At 50.4% G+C, this 16,998-nt stretch overlaps 1 protein-coding gene across 1 annotated transcript in view; it reads right to left on the reverse strand.

Moving 5' to 3' along the window:
- The window catches only part of Il22ra1 (interleukin 22 receptor subunit alpha 1), a 17,480-nt gene extending 8,336 nt beyond the window's left edge, over positions 1 to 9,144 (reverse strand). Inside the window, exons 1-4 of the mRNA XM_026782274.1 lie at positions 9,081 to 9,144; positions 8,887 to 9,019; positions 7,960 to 8,135; positions 4,774 to 4,949 (exon numbers count right to left, since the gene is read on the reverse strand). Coding sequence (XP_026638075.1) covers positions 4,774 to 4,949; positions 7,960 to 8,135; positions 8,887 to 9,019; positions 9,081 to 9,144 — 549 coding nt within the window. The remainder of the gene's footprint in view (positions 1 to 4,773; positions 4,950 to 7,959; positions 8,136 to 8,886; positions 9,020 to 9,080) is intronic.
- Between the last annotated feature and the right edge of the window lie 7,854 nt (positions 9,145 to 16,998).

Raw genomic sequence — 16,998 nt, forward strand, 5'->3', positions numbered from 1 at the left:
CACACACACACACACACACGCCCCTCTTTATTCCTTTTCCTGACACTCAGATAACCCCATCAGCCAGCCTGACTGGGCAGCTCAGCTGGTGGCTCTTCATTCTGCTCCCCATCTTCTTTTACCCTCAATTCCATCCTCAAGCTCTCTGAACCTTCCTCCTAGCACCTGGTCTGTCACGTCTCGGCAGCCTGCAGCTCTCAGCTGCTGTGGTGACAGGGTGATCCCCGCCACCATCCCTGCCTCTCCCCTGCCACCTCTATCATCACCCCTGTCCTCCCCCCACTCTTATGTCCCCTACCCTCCTGCTCCTCCTGCCCTGCTCTCCCCAGCTGGGCCCTGCAGTAGCCCCTGACTGCTCACTCATCTCTGGCTTGGTCCCTGTTCACTGGCACATTCTTCTTGGTGCCACCGTGATCTTTCTCCAGGGACTTGGCTGCTCGACCACATTCAGAAGGCAACATCCTGGTCAAACCTCACCTACAGCCCCTGGCTCAGGGCTCTGCCCTCCCGTCATGGCCCCTCCTCTCTTCTCTCTCTGCTTTCTATTTTCTGTGTATGAGGAGCCTTCTCTGACATATGTTCCTGCCACCACCGATTCTGCCCAGTACAGGGTGCCAGCCACCCCAGACCGAGTCCTCCGGAGCCACGATCCTCAGAGCAAATTCTTCCCTTTAAGCTCTCCCGTCAGGTGCTTTATCATGGCGATGAAAAGCAGTGAATAAAACGACCAAAATGGGAAAAAATAACTGTCTAAAGGTGCTGGAGAGCAGGCAACAGAGGGAGCGCTGGGAGATGAGGGAGGAATAATGGCGACCAAGTCTTTTATCCTGAAGGAAGATTCCACCCTACACTTTACAGGCGGCTGAAGCCTAGGGGCCATATCATTTTGATGACCGGAACAACCAGAGGACAGAGTGTGGGGTGATCACAGTGGCTGGGAAATGAGGGGCAAACCAGAGACAGGAACACTGTGTGGAGGCGGCCCAGGTTCTCTGTGTGAACTCAGCTCTATCTACCCCTGGATGCCTTCTCATACACCCGTGTGTGTGAGGCAGCCTCCAGGCCTCAATGAACCTAAAAGCCTGACATGGAGACACCCGAGCATGAAGTCCAGCCGAGGTAAAGCCAAAACACCACAGAAAGTTGGGCGTGGTGGCAGTCGGGAGGCGGACATAGAAGAATTGCTGCCAGTTACAAAATAAGTTCCAGGCTAGCCTGGGCTATAGTGGGAGACTTACACACAAACAAACAAACAAACAACAAACTCTCCAAAAGAACAAAGATGAATCTACACCCTTTGGAGGTTATCACACAACCCAGAGTCCCTGCAACGTGGCATTCATAATATCCAGCACACATTACAAAACACCAATGAAAGCAAAAACTGTGACCCAGCATGACCAGAGCGTTGGGTGTCACATACAATAATTTTGAATCAGCTGTCAAATTGTGCTCAAGGTCGTAAAAGAAAATAGGTTCATCATAAATGAGGGTGGGAGAGATGGCTCAGTAGGTAAAGGCGCTTGCTGCCAAAACTGGGGATCTGAGTTCAGCCCAAGGGACCCACATGGAGGAAGGAGAGACCCGATTCCTGCACATTGTCCTCTGACCTCCACACATGTGCTGTGACATATGCATGCCCCCACAGTGCACACTACACAAACCGCAGAAAGAATACTCTGTCGGAATAGTGTCTGTATAAATGCATTTTAAATATAAAAACACAGGTTAACAAAAAATGGTTATAGAAAGGCACGAGGACTGGATCGATAGCTCAGACATTAAAAGCTAAGGTTCACAATCAAAACTCTGAGAGTTCGGTTCCCAGCACCCATGTCAGAGCCCATCTCCCCAGCTTCTCTTTTGGGGCCTGGAGAGATGGCTCAGTGTTTAAGAGCACTCATTGATCTTGAAGAATCCAGGCTCAGTTCTCAGCACCCATATAATGGCTCACAACCACCTATAATTCCAGTTCCAGAGGACCTGATGCCCTCTTCTGACCTCTAGGGGCATCAAGCATGCACGTGATACACAAATATAAGTGCAGTCTAAACACTCATACTAGTAAATAAATCTTGAAATACATATGCATGTATATATCACGCATATTATAAGGAGACTGGAGTGTTAATATCCATGTCAGAGGAAGTGGACTTCCCCAGGCGACAGAAAGGGGGAATTCTATCACGATTAGAGGCCAGCTTATCAGGAAGATGTAATAACCATGCATGCATATGTTTAATAAGGGTTTCAAGATGCACGAGAGAAAGATACACAGAACTAAGGGGAAATAATAAACTCACATCCCTAGCTGAGGAGTTACTTCAATTAGTTAAAAGAACAACACAGCCGCCGCTCCTGTGCCCCCCCCCCAACCCCCGTCGGAAGAGATACAGACTGAGTGCTCCCTTAGCCTCCACTATCTAGTTGATGTTTATTGAACACACTACCCTGCCCTTCCAAACACACTTATTTTCTTCAGAAGCCAAGCAGATGGCAGGCCATAAAATAAACCTTCATGAGCTTAAAAAGACTAATTCAGATAGAGCAGGCTCACGGACAGCAGGGCAAATTAAATTAGAAATCAGGAACCATAAAATCTTTAGTCCAACCCAAATATTTATCAGGAGCTACTTTGATGATGAGGTAATCTCCCGCTGTTCCCATGACAACTGTAGAATTCCTCTACCACCTGCACCCCACAGTCCCGACAGGCTCCTCCAGCTCGTCTCCACAGTCTCTCCACATCCCAGGTCCTCATGTTTCACGGCGAAGGAAGAGTCAGTCCCCTGTGGAACGGTCACTCCAATCCAGGTCTCAGCCAGGCAGCTGCAAACTGGGAGGGGCCCCTGATGGGTAATCTCATCAGCTTGATTGAATTGAGAGCCACTTAGGAGACTGCAAAGCTGTCTGGGTGTCTGTAAGGGTGTGTCCAGAGAAGATGGGTTGCTGGGGGTTCTGACCTAACGAATGGGTCCATTCCTTGATGGACATGTAAGCTGATGGCTTCTCTAGAAAGTGGTGAGGGTTGGGGAGTGGTCTTCTAGAGGAAGTCACTGGATGTGTCCCTGAAGCCTGAGTCAGGCCCTGGCCTCTTCCCGGGTCCCCTTTCTGTGATCTGCATTGCTCTGCTCTGCCGTGCCCCTCCCGCCTTGCCAGCCGACACCTCTGAGACTCCTTCTGTTCCTTAAGTTATGTCTGCCAGGGCCCCCAGGAGCTGCACTTCGAGTGATTACCCTGGGTGGTTCTGAAGCCACGGGTCCAAGGCAAGTGCCAGAAAACTGCCTTGTGGTTACACGTTCCAGCCAGAGAGGTTGGCTTTGTGCTTAGGGAAAACACTGTATGGGGTCTTGCTTCTCTTTCTGACCATGGTGCAACAGCAAATGGAGGCTTCGCCCACAGCTGTGGAGCTGCTCAACCCTGACCAGCCGGTGGCTGGGCCTCTCTGAGCCTGTGTCTTCCCATCTCGAAGATGGAGATGCTAGCTCCCATTCACGAAGCTATGATGAAGGTACATGACTTTCTTGCCTGCCTCAGAAAGTGGCATGGGCCACCGGAGAGTTTTCCACAGTCCCTTAGGTCATGTTGAGCTGACGTGCAGCCCCGCCTGTTACAATGCTTGTCTTAACCCCTCCCCCACCCACTAGGTTATTCACTCTTTGAGGGATTTTTTTTTTTCCAGAACTGCAGAGGAGGAAATAAACGTTCACCCGACTGAGTCATGAATTAATGGCACACACTAGGAAGTGTACACGATCAGATCATTTGCATATTGTCTGCCAGTTGCCGGGCTGACCTGTCCTTAGGACCTGTCTTAAGCCACTCCCTACACACGGTTTCCCCAAACCCTTCCAAGCTGACTCCAGGATTTTAATTTCCTTTCTCTGTCTTTTTTAGACACAGTCTCACACGGGCCAGGCTGGTGTTGAGAACGGTCCTGAACTCCTCCTGATCCCCCTGCCTCCGCCTCTGAGCTGGATGACAAGCGTACACCACCACACTTTGTTTCTGTGGTTTGGGGAACCAAAACCAGAGCTTCGCACATGCTAGGCAAGGAATCCACCAACAAAGCTACCGCTGCTGCCCCACGAAACCAACATTTTCTAAAGGGGATGAATGACTGGGAGGTGGTGGCCACACCCTTAATCCCAGCGTTTGGGAGGCAGAGGCAGGCCTGGACTCCAGAGTGAGTTCCAGGACAGCCAGGGCTAAGCAGAGAAAACCTGTCTTGAAAATCGAGAGAATGAGAGCGAGCAAGCGAGGAAGAGAGAGGGGGGGGGATAGTAATAGAAACATATTGTTCACTAGGATATTGAATGATATTAGGCAATATAATAAAAACAATAAAGCTTTCTGAACCAGGCCCAGGTACACATGCCTATAATACTAGTACTGAAGCAGGAGGATTGCTATGAGTTTGTGGTGAGCTCCAGACCATCTTGGATTACAGATACTCTGCCTCAAACAGACAAACAAACAACGAATACCAAGCAATGTACAAAACAAACAAAACGAACCCGGTCCAATAAATATGAAAAGCTTGCCTGTTATAGAATTGAAGCCATGGCTCAGCAGGACTTGTCAGAACCTTGAACGTGCTAAGGTACGTGTAAGCCCAGAGGCGGAGGTCACGGCTCATGACCCCACTAGAACTCTAGGAGCCTCCCAAGAAAGTGCCCTTTCATATAACGCACCACTTTTGCTGAAATCAGTCCAATATTCTTGCAAGGGGAGGGGGCTCCTGTGGAGGCACGGGGCATGACCTGTATTTACCATTTGGTAGGTGTGGTTGACGCGGAGTTCTAAGCTGTAGAACAGGTCGGGGAAAATCTCCTCCAGGGTTAGCCAGTGACCATCTTCCGAGAGGATGGGTGTGAAGGTGGGGTGGATCAGCATCTGAATAGACCTCACTTTGGGGATACAGGTCACGTCTGGTGGTCTGATGGTGGCTACGACGGGGAGAGAGAAAAGCTCAGAACGATTTGTGGAGCAGCAACTAACCCAATGTGTGAAAAGAGAGGCCTTTGTATGGCTGGTGTCCAAGAGTGAGCCTGCCCAGGGGTGACAGAGAGTGGATGGGAGGGACCTGGTGGGAAAGTGCATCTTAGCCCTGGCACCCCCTGGGTGAGTGTGCCTGGAACATTCTTCCCCTTAGTCTGCTGCAAGGATGACTTTGGGAGCATCAATGACAGAGTCTGAATAATACCAGACCCAATACTATTGCTTCTGTGCCCAAGAGTCACTCTCTCAAGATGGAATTTTCTAAAGAACAATGTGTGTGTGTGTGTGTGTGTGTGTGTGTGTGTGTCTGTGTGTCTGTGTGTGTATATGTGGAGGCCAGAGGAGGATATTGGGTTTATTCTATATGTGTGAATGTTGCCCCTGCATGTTTGTACATGTGATATGTGTGTACCTGGTGCCCAAGGAATTGAAGAGAGTTTCAGGTCCCCTGGAACTGAGTTCAGATGGTTGTGGGCTATGTGGATGCTGGGAATTGGACCTGGGTCCTCTGCAAGAGCAGCCAGTGCTGTTAATTGCTGAGCTAGCTTGCCAGTCAGAACACTGGGAGTCTTGAGCTAGGTCCTCTCACTGAACTGGAAGCTCATCATTTCAGACTGGCTTGGCCCCTGAGCTCCTAGGATCTGCCTGTCTCCACACTGCAGGGATGCAGTCACAGGCAAGACACCAAGTACAACCATGCCTGGATGTTTTTATTTTTACATGGGTGCTGGGGATTCAAACTAAAGCCCTCATGGTTATATAACAAGAGCTGACTGAGCCATGTTGCCAGCCCCTGCACACACACACACACACACACACACACACACACACACACACACACACACATATAATTTGGTGATTGATTCAGCTCTATTCTCCATGAAAGCGCAAGTACACAAAAATTTTTCATCCAATTTCAGGAGTTCGTGCACCCCACTTGCCCTGAATCTAATTTGCAAAAGTCTAACAATGATTTGCTGTCCTCCAAGGTTTAGAACACCATAGTCAAAGAATGTTTGCTCCAGTGGAATTGACAAGCAGAGCTAGAGCCGGCAAGATGGCTGCACTGGGTAAAGGTGCTTGCCACCAAGTCTAATGATCTGAGTTCAGTCCCTGGGAACCACGTGATAGAACGAAAGAACAAACTCCTGGAAGTTGCCCTCTGACCTCAACACACACACTGACATGCAGATGGACAGACACACACAGTCACACACACGGACACACAGACAGACAAACACACACACACAATATATAATAAATGTGAAGAAGAAAGCCTAAAAAAAGAAGAAAAATGGAGATCAATGTACTCAAAAAGAAAAGGGAATTGGGATTCCACCACCGAATAGGTTGTTCCATAGGTGTGGGAACAAACCAGGTTGAGTAAAATGTTTTTATAACACGGGCAAAGTTCAGGACACCACGATATGGAAAAAGGGACTTCCAAAACAAGAACGTGACACCAGGTCAGGAGGCTGAGGCAGAATCCCTCCCTCATCAGATGGGCCTATGTGAGTGTCTGTGGGGCATTTTCTTGACTGTAATTGATGCAGGAGGTCCAGCCCACTATGGGTGGAGCCATCCCTAGTCAGACAGGCCTGGGCTGTATGAGAAAATTAGCTGCACGTGAGCCTGAGAGCAAGCCGGACGGCAGCTTTCCTCCACGGTTTCTGCCTTGTGTCCTTCAGGGATGAACTGTGATCTGGGTATGTGAGCCTTAGATAAGCCCTTGCCTCCCTTCTGGTCGGTGTTTATCACAGCAACGGCAAGCAAACTAGGACACTACTATTTTGAGATTAGCCTGAGCTACAAAGTGATGTCCAAGCCAGGTAGGGCTTCAGACTAAAAGCCTGTCCCAAAACACAGGGAATTGCGACTTCGTAAGCCAGTTGACGTCGCCACGTGCTTTGTGTGCATAGGGTTTGGCACCTGGTATTCATTCATTTGTTCATTCATTCATTCATTCATTCATTCAGTGGCTATATATGGAGCCTCTTCCATGTACCGTGCACTCCACTAATGGCATGGAACATAGTCGGTTCCAAAGACTGTCCTGGAGCGCACGCCTTTGTCAGGGAGGTTAACAATACACATATAAGCCAACACAGTCTTTGCTAGTTGTGGCCTGAGCCGTGAAGACTACATCAACAGTGCACAGGGTCTCTCAGTGTCTGTGGGGATTGGTTTTGGATTGCCTCACCAATGCATCAATCCATAGTTCTTAGTAGAGTGGCCCAGTAATGTGCTCAACCTAAATGCATCCTCTGTCGACTGTTAACAGAAAATGGCAAATACTATATAAACAGATGTGTGTCACAAGAAGAATGTGGGCAGGCTATGCCGATGCAATATTTTTTTCAAAATATTTTTCAGTTTCATTTGGTTGAATCAGAGGGTCACTGTGACGGGGAATAAGTAAAGATAAAGGATAAATAAAGATCTCAGCTGGCTTGGACCGGCTGAGATCAGGTGGCCAGGGCTGGATGCAGGGACTCTCTTTGGAGCCTATGCTGAGTTAAGCCCCCAGACCCAGGGAGGAGTGGAGGCGCTGCAGCAGAAGCCAGCAGAGAATGAGACCCATTGAATATAGAGTTTCAATCGTGGGCCTAGGGAGGAATTGAATCTTATCTAAGATTTACCAGCAAAGGAAGAAATGGAGGGCTTTACGTCCTGAGAGGATGAGCAAGAGGTACCAGGAGCGTGGAGACGTGAATCAGGAGCCCCTGATGTGGTGGTGGGGCCTCCTCAAACCTAGGAAGTTCTGAGCAGAGGTAGAGAAACACCTCCTGGGTTGTGCCCTGGCCTGTGATAACCTCTGAAAGCCAGAGACTTGCTGGGTCCCCATCCACTCTCTTCACCCCAAATGCTCTCCGCATCCTCCAGATGTACAGGCTAGCCTGGCCCCTCCCCTAAGACATGCTTCTCCCCTTCCTGAAGTGAGCAGACACCCTCCCTTACTGTGTTGCTGTGGGCTGAAGCGGCCACTTCTCTCATGTCCTTGATTTCCTGGGTTCACAGCTGTGACATTGGCATAGTAAAATTCGGTGAGGTTGCCCGTCTCCAGAGTTAGGTTGCAGGACTTCTGGGTGATCCGTTGGCAGCCTGCCTTGGCCAACCACTCTGTTTCTCCATACCTGTATGTGAGGGCAGGCAGGGCACACAGTGAATGAATTGCTCCGCTAGGCCTGTGGTTTCATGATGATAAGGGCATTTGGTGTTTACCCAGCATCGAGGCCGTCTGTGTGGACACTGAGGTCAGCTCTCACAACAATGGTCCTTATAGGTAAGCGTGTGTGTTGTGCTCAAGAGAGCAAACTGTACTCAGAGGAGAAAGCCATGGCAGTGTTTGAAGGGGACACGTGATGGCCAGACCGAACCCTGCCATCTTGAGTCCATATTCTGTGATCCTTGCCACCCGGCCCCTATTTCCAAACCTGTGAGCCCTAATTCACAGGCTCAGAGACAGAGGCTCAGAGACAGGGTGTGACTTGCCACATGTTGAAGTGGCAGGGCCAAGAAAGGACCTGGGCCTGGTGAATGGGCTGAAGCTAGACCCAGGCAGGAGGCATGGGAGAAGCTTCTGAGGACCAAGACTCACCCATGACAAGCAGTTATTAGTTAGAACTTCACCACACAGCGGGCATGCGTCCTGGTGATGTCATTACCCACCCTTAACAAATGGGGAAACTAAGGCTCCCCTGACTGCCCAAGGCTACGCGGTTGGAGCTGGTTCTCACACGTGGAGAGTCTGACTCTACTGCCTGTACCTCTGATTGTATGTAAGGGAGCCGAGTTTGGTCTGTGTGGGGACATTTGGAGTTGGGGGTATCCTGGAGGTGCTGCAGAGCAGGGTCCTGAGGGGGTCAGTTTGGATGAGATACCTGCCTCTTATACTTCACGCTGTAGACCGTGTCCAGGGTGCTGTTGGGTCCAGCCTCCCATATCAAGATGTTTTCAAAGTTGCTGGACCGGAATTTCACATTTCGAAGGAGACCAGACTTGTCAGCAGCAGTGTGAGCTGCAGGAGGCAGGAGCGGGGTGAGCCAGTGGGTTTGCAGACTGAGGACCCCTCCCCCCACCTTCATTCTCCAATGCTGCTCCCTGCTTTGTGAGCCACGGTTCACCCTCCATGACATCCGCCATTTAAGTGTTCGGGTCACTGTCTTCTAAGATCAGTCCCTCCCCTGCACAGCTGTCACGACTACCTAATTCTAGAACGTTTTCATTATTCACAAAAGAAACTACATCTTTGGTGGTTGCAGCCCCCCCCCCCTGTTCCTGGTAATCACAAATCTGTTTTATTTTTCTTAGGGCTTTCCAGTTCTGGATTTTCAAGTCCTTTACGCCCTGGCTTTTCCCCGTGTCTGGCTTCTTTCCCTTAGCAGGGCTGTCAAGTTTCATCCACAGCATGCATTAGTATTTGTCTATTTTTTATGATTGGATAATATTCCACTGTATGGATATATCATATTTTGTTTATCTATTACCGGTTGATAGACATTTGTATTTACAGTTTTTACATTTTTCCACTATTTTGAACAATGCTGATGTGACCATTTGTGCAAAAAAAAAAAAAATTAAGTGGACATGGGTTTCTAATTCCCTTGGGTGTGCATGTAGAGTGGATACAATTTCATATATAATTCTCTTGGGTACATGTCTTGGTAGCTCTATCTTTAACTCTATTGATTAATCGATTGATCGATCGACCGACCTACCTACCTACCTACCTACCTACCTACCTATTCATTTCTCTTCCGCAGTGCTGAGGATGGAACCCACAGTCTCAGACGTTGATAGGAGAGCACCCTGCCGCCGAGGCTCAGCCTTTATTCTTAGCTCTTGAGGGAATTACCGCGAGGTTTCCTAAAGCAGCTGCAGTGCATTGAATTCTCCCCCCACCCCCAGCAGCAGCCGAGCGGTCAGACTTCCTTACACCTTGAGAATACTTCTTACTATCTCATTCACACTATTCAACACTATTCAATCCTTAACCTGACTTTAGAGTCCTCCAGGTAAAAGCCCCAGGACAACACGTGTCCCAACTCAACCACTTCACACAGTGGTGGAGAAGCTATTGTGAATTCTTTTCATGTCAGGCCCCGCCTACTAGCCAATGTTGCCTCCGTGGACAGCAAAGATACCATCTACACCGACACCTTACAGGGAGCAGGATGCTGACATTCGGGCAGGTCACCATGGGGGAAATTGTTTAAGCAATTTGATCTCATTTCCTTAAGTCTAGAGCGGGGACAATTTGACTTACTTAGCAACAGACAAGGATGACAACAGCCGCAGCTGACGCCTCTCCATGCACCGAACACTCACCCTATGGGGCGGTGACTACTGCTGCTCCCATTTCATGAATGAGAACAACTGAGGCTCATCCAGGGCTATAGACCAGTGTCTCAGCTACCATCTGACAGGGTCCCATGGCTATGTGGTCTGTGAAGGTGACCAGCACTGCACAGAACTCTGCCTGGCCTGAGAGGAAGGGAGGGGCTGGGAAAGCAGGAATCTGTGTGGGGAGCAATGTCCTCCTCCACCTCTGCTAAGTGGGGGCGTCAGAGTCCTGGGAAGAGACCAGTTCACAGAAGATGGGAGGAGAGAGAAGGACAGAGACAGTGTGAGGAATTTGCGACAGGTGCTGGGGGTGTAGCTCAGAGACAGAACAGGGCTGAACAGGCTTGAGGCCCTGGCTTCAACCCCTAGTCCCCTAAACCCCAACCCCAAGCCCAAACGGAATCTGTTTGACCATTATTGTTTCCAGCTCAGGCTTTTTGCTCAGCTTGAGGCAAGGAAAAGACCAGGCAGGCCTGGGTCCCCGGGGAGACCAGGGAGGGACTTGCTGTGGTCGGAAGCAATGTTCCTGTCAGCAAAGAGCCTGTGGCTTACAGACCCTTCCCCTCAGTCCTGACCCTGCCTGTGCTGAAGAAGGGGCAGATGGTGGCAGCAGAGCCGCTCTAGCTCCGACATATGAGAACAGCCTGGTTGGCGAGGGTGGGAAAAGAACAGGTGCGGGGTTTGAGTGGAGGCCTTGAGGACATATATGTCTAGGCCTTCCTCCCCCACACCTGACTATGAGCAGGCAGAGGGCTTGAAGGGAGGATTCCTGTAGTCCAAGTCTACAGAGTTCTTTTGAGAGGCATCTATGCATTGCAGGGGTGAGGGTGGGCAGACGACAGGAACAGCCCGTCCCTGTTACTGCAGGTCCCCTGGTTACACCTCCCTGCATCTGGGTCAGCCTGGGTCAGCAGCTGTGGCAATCTTTGTTTTCCAGGCTTCCCGAAAGCCCAGACAGCGGAACATGGGGACAGTGTTCGAGTGTTCCCAGTGTGGTGGCTGTGTTGCTGAGCCCCGAGATATGACTAACAGTCTGATTGCATCCTGGGCTGGGCAGATTCGAGGCCAGTTCTAGAGTTCTCTGTTGGAGCTGGGTCGGAGGCTGGGATGAGAGACCAGCAGAAGTAATACAGACTTAAAGCAGTGGCTTCTGGGGGGACATGGGATGAGCCTCATCATGGACAGAGGTTAGATATGAGAGAAGGCTGGGGTTTGCGGAGCAGGCAGCTACTGGGGACAGTCCTGGATGTCTGGGCTGGGAGAGGCTGGGAGCACATCAATAAAAGAATTAAAGGGAAGCAGGGGTGGCGAGGACCTGAAGTGGGCTCCTTGACATGGGCAGAGCCCCTCCTAACTTAGGGGTCCAATGAGGCTTCTCTCTCTCCTCTTCTTTCCCCTTTAAATCCATCTGCTCCCCCCCCCCCCCCCCCCCGCCCGTGCCATTCCTAGACTTCCTGGTTGAAAGTCTACAATTGTGAAACCCGGGGAAAGGAGGCAATGTATAGTGGGGAGTCTGGCTGTCTGGCCACTTTATAAAAGACAGGTTTCACATTTGTGTGGAAAAACAATGTATCAGTTGGCGCTTGGCAGGGGAGCTAAGGAAAAATGCACAGCGGACGTCCACAGTGACCTGGAGCCAGCCTGAGAGCTGGGGTGGGAGCCTGTGTCTGCGGCTAATGTTAGGTACCGGTCACCTCAGGCTTCTATCCGTTCCCCCACTCCCTTAAAGTGTTGGGAGAGCCACAGCTCCACACCACAATTTGTTGGATGTACGAGAACATGCTTTGGGGACTAGGGGGATGCTGCTTCGAATCTCCATAGCCCATCACAGGCAGGACTGATGCTAAGGGACCATCTGTACTGTTTGGAGAGAGGAGCCAGAGCGTTTGTCTCTTTAGGGACCGAATTCTGCACTATGTTGGACCACTTCTTCCATCATGCCTGAGCTCCGACTTCCGAGAGAGAATCCTTGGGTTCCATTTCAGGAGAACAGACCAAGCCCACATCTCATGTGAAGTTCTCACAGGTATGAACCCCAACACTCACTTTATCGGACTCCACAGTGATAGTCCTTAGTCTCGTTTCTATGGGCACCCTGGCACATTAGTGCAGCCCACCTGACCACTCTTGGGAGGAAAGTGCTTTTTCTGGTCCATCCAGAGTGGCCTGAGGGGACAAGGACAGAGACAGTGTCCTAACTCCAGCTTTGTCTAGCCTGTCCCCTTCTTGGTCAGAAGCTGAACATGAAGTGTTAGCCACCCCCAGGCCAAGACTCTACCTACTGGGGGGGTGGGGGCTCAGCACCCCCGGTTCAGACAGCTGGCCAATGCCTGCATACTTGAAGGTCAATTGAGTCCCTTTAGGAAGCCAGGATCTAGGGTACTCTATTATCTCCTCCGGCTACCTGGAGTAGGCCATCTCTGTCTCCAGGAAAACCCAACCCCCAGTCCAGTGCCAGCGAGGAAGAAAATGAAACTTGGGGCATGAGGAGGCCAATGTGCTCCCTGGCTGTTGCCGTAGGGGGATTTGAGGACAGGTTAGGAAGCACTCACCGGCTAGGGATCCCACAGCTAGGATGGTCATGGTCAGTAGTGTCTTCATTGGCTCCCGCCAATGGCCCCTTTGGGCCTCGGCTCCGGACCCTGCAAGGAGGCTGGGCTCTGTGTGTGTGTGTGTGTGTGAAGTCTTGCTGCTTTGGCAGCTGACTCCGCCTGGCATAGGGCGGGGAGAGGAGAGCAGAGTGAGCTCTAGGCAGGGGTACAAAGGTGCCTAGCCTCGTGCTGAGGAATTCTAGGACCTGGGTGAGATCCAAGGGAGGTTCCCTTCTTGAGTGAGAGGAGGCACCGGCAGCAGAAGGGCTTGTTTATCTGGTCTGATGACTGATTCATCCCAGGGCCCCTGGTGGTGTATCAGTGCGCTCAGAGGTGGGGAAGGCAAAGCCGAAGTACGTTCTAATCAGACAGCAATCAAAGCCTGCCCCCGGTGCATATCACTGCCCTAATAATCCCATTACAAGAGGATTTATCCTGAGGGAAAGATGGGGACAAATGAGGGGCCAAACCAGGGCATTCTCCGGCAATGGCTCCTTGGCTTGGTTCTGACCAAACAAGGAGGAAATGCAGGGAGCTTGATGCTCCTTTTCCTGCACCTATCCTGTCCCCTCAGGCTGAGCAGTGCACTTGGAACAGCCTCCTCCTGGCAGGGCTGCTGAGGTGGGAAGCCCAGGCAATCTTGAACTTGAATCTTGGATGAAGAATCTCTAAAAAGTAGGGGGGAATTGGAGTGGAGATGACTCAGTGGGCTGCGTGTTTTCAAGCAAGCAGAAAGACCTGCGTTCAGACCCCGCAACCTCAGTGACTCAGGATGGACATGGGTGGACACGAAGGTCCAGTGTCTGTGGTCCCTACAATCCTCTGAGTGGATGGGAGACAGAGACAGGAGGATGTCTGGACACTGGTGGCCCAGATAACCTGCGGATGCAGCAGTGGGCAACAAGAGATGCTGTTTCAAAGAAAACTGAGTGCAGATGCTGAGACTGTCCTCCAGCTGCCACACGTATGTGCAGGCTCCCACTCGCACAGACATGCGCGTGCACGTGCAGAGAAAAAACAATACTAGCACAGGGTATTCTTTCTGCTGCCTTGGAGAGGCCACGATCCGGCAGGACTATAGGCCTTTAGGTTGGGGCAGTGAAGACTGCAACGCCTCCCCCAGCTCTGCCACCACGAAGAGCGGTCCTGGACAGCAGTGTCCATGGAAATGAAGATGGACGTCGTGGTAACGAAGGTTTGCTCGAGTGGTTAGGAATGTTTGTTTCCTCTGGCTGGGCCCCAGTGATGACGGGAGATGTCTATTTGGACTACATTTAGGGTGCACATGATAAAGGACCCTGCCCTGTAGTACATTTGCCTGGTCCCGTTACCAACTGCAGACCGAGCGGGTCAAACCCATCCACCTCACATGAGAATGTGATAAATTATGTTGAACTGTGCCCTCAGCCCTAGGATCGGGGTTTTAGATGGAATGGGCTCTGTTACATAGATTTGTGTTTTCTTTTCTTTTCTTCTTTTCTTTTCTGAGACAGGGTTTCTCTGTGTAGCTTTGGAGCCAGTCCTGGTACTTGCTCTATAGACCAGACTGATTTTGATCTCACAGAGATCCACCTGCCTCTGCCTTGCAAGTACTGGGATTAAAGGTGTGTGCCACGACCACCTGGCTATTTTCTTTTCAGTGTTATAATTTAGCATTGAACCTCTGCTAAAGTTATCTAACCCAAGAGCCAGCTGTCTATCATTTGTAGAAATTACATTCCTCAGATTTGGCAGCTTCCTCCTGATAGGCGGAGTTCATTGGGGGGTGACTGGAGGAATCAGGAATGTCCCGCTCACTGTGACCCCATTTGGGTGGCACCCCATCAGTGATCGAGTCTCTTCTGGGGGCTTCCAACTTAGTTTTCCCCACTCTGTCACATGACTAGCCCTAGTACTGTCTTAATTTATTTTTTATTTTTTATGCTGTGATAACGCCATGGCTAAAAGCACCTCTGGAAAGGATTTATTTAGCTTACAGGTAAGGCAGGGATTCACACAGGCTGGGATTCTGGAGGCAGAAGCTGACAGAGGCCATGGAGGAGGGCTGCTCATTGGCTTGCTCTTCATGCCTGGCTCAGCCTGTGTTGTTGGGAGTGGGGCCCCTTGTTTGTCCTGGCCACCCAGCTAGCCAAAATAATCACACAGAAACTGTATTCATTTAAACACTGCCTGGCCCATTATCTCTATCCTCTTATTGGCTAACTCTCACATATTAGTTTAACCCATCTCCATTAATGTATATCGCTACTTGACTGTGGCTTACCGGCATGAGTCTAACCAACAACCGTCTCAGGCAGAACCATGGTGTCTGCCACACTGCCCTTCTTTCCAGCATACAGTTCTGTCTGCCCCACCTACCTATGTTCTGCCCTATCAGGCCAAGCAGTTTCTTTATTCAACCAATGAAAGCAACACATAGACAGAAGGACCTCCTACACCAAGCCTACTTTGCTAGAGAACCCAGGACCACCCTGCTGTCCAGGAGTGGCACTGCCCACAGTGAGCGGGGCCCTCTCATACCAACTATTAATGAAGAAACTGTTCTTCAGGACAGTCTGCTGGAGCTATTTCTCGCGTGAGGGTCCCTCTTCTCAAAGGACCCTACTTTATGTCAAGTTGACAAAAACAAGCAACAGATACAAACCCAAAATCACAAAACCAAAAAGCAGCTGAGCAGCACAGGCACCACAGTCCCTGCTGTCTTCCCTGTCCACGGAAGTCTGGAATAGCAGCATCCTTCTGTGGGGACGCTGGCTGCTTCCCAGTTATGACTGGGCCCACATCCTCCTGCCCTTGAGTACCAATCCTTTTGTAGTAAAGTCCCTTGGAAATGGGCCCTGGTTGTAAAGGGGGCTCTAATGACTTTAGGGACAAGCTGGAGCAGGAAGACTACACCCAGAGAGCTGGGTTACAAAGAACCAAGAAGAGACACATGGTGAGAGAAGACAGTGGTGGAACAAGGTGATTAACCAAGAGGAGAAGCTGCAGCCACACCAGTTCTGTGGATAGGAAGACTTTCCTTGGGGTTCCTGGGCACAGGAAAGGAAGGAGCCTTGTGGTGGGCTATTTGTCCACTGTGTACAGATCTATTGCTGTGATTGGTGTAATAACAAGCTGAACGGTCAGTAGCTAGGCAGGAGGTATAGATGGGACTTCCGGACAGAGAGAGAACTCTGGGAGAAGAAAGACAGTCGCCACTCAGATGCGAAGAAAGCGGGAGGGACCGTATGGCAATGAGGTAGCGAGCCTCATGAAAGAACATAGATTTAACAACATGGGTTAATTTAAGTTGTAAGACCTAGTTAGGAACCAACGTCAGCTAAGGATGAACTTCCATGATTAATAAGTCTCCATGTCATTATTTGTGGGCTGTTAGTCCTGACGAGAAAGTTCTACTGCAGAACCTGACGAGGTCCTCTAGCTGTGACTGTCTAGGTCCTCACAGGAATGGAGGGGACGCGTCCTAGTTAGCATCAGCTGTGGGCTTGTCACGGCCTAGAATCATCTGAGGGTGTTGACATTGAAGGATGGCTCAGATCAGATTGGCCTGCAGCCATGTCTATGAGAGATTGTTTTGGTTGATGATTGAGAGAGGAGAGCCCAGCCCACTGTGGGCGGTGCCTTCCTAGGCAGGTGGGCCTGGTCTGCGCAAGAAGGCTTGCTGAGCATGAGCCAGAGAGCGAGGCAGTACTTAGCACTCGGTCGGGACTTCAGTGATGGACTGGGACCTGGAAGTAAGCCGAAATAAGTGCTTTCTTCCCCAGGCTGTTTTTGGTCATCGTGTTCATCACAGCAGCAGAAGGCAAACTAGAAGAGAAAATAAGATGCTGGAGAATCTGGGGCTGCCACAATGACTCTGCAGGGAAAGGCATTTGCTGCCCAGCCAAACACCCTGAGTAGGATCCCCGGGACTTACAGGGGGGAAGGAAAGAACCAACCCCCAGAAGTTGTCTACTGAACTCCACACTCAGGTGCCACGTCACACACAGCCCCCGCAAACAAACAAATAATGTAATTTAAAAATAAATTGGATACATTACTTTGCAGGCCATCTATTCTGAGA

Source organism: Microtus ochrogaster, chromosome 10, assembly GCF_000317375.1.
Source record: "Microtus ochrogaster isolate Prairie Vole_2 chromosome 10, MicOch1.0, whole genome shotgun sequence".
NCBI classification, from domain to species: domain Eukaryota; kingdom Metazoa; phylum Chordata; class Mammalia; order Rodentia; family Cricetidae; genus Microtus; species Microtus ochrogaster.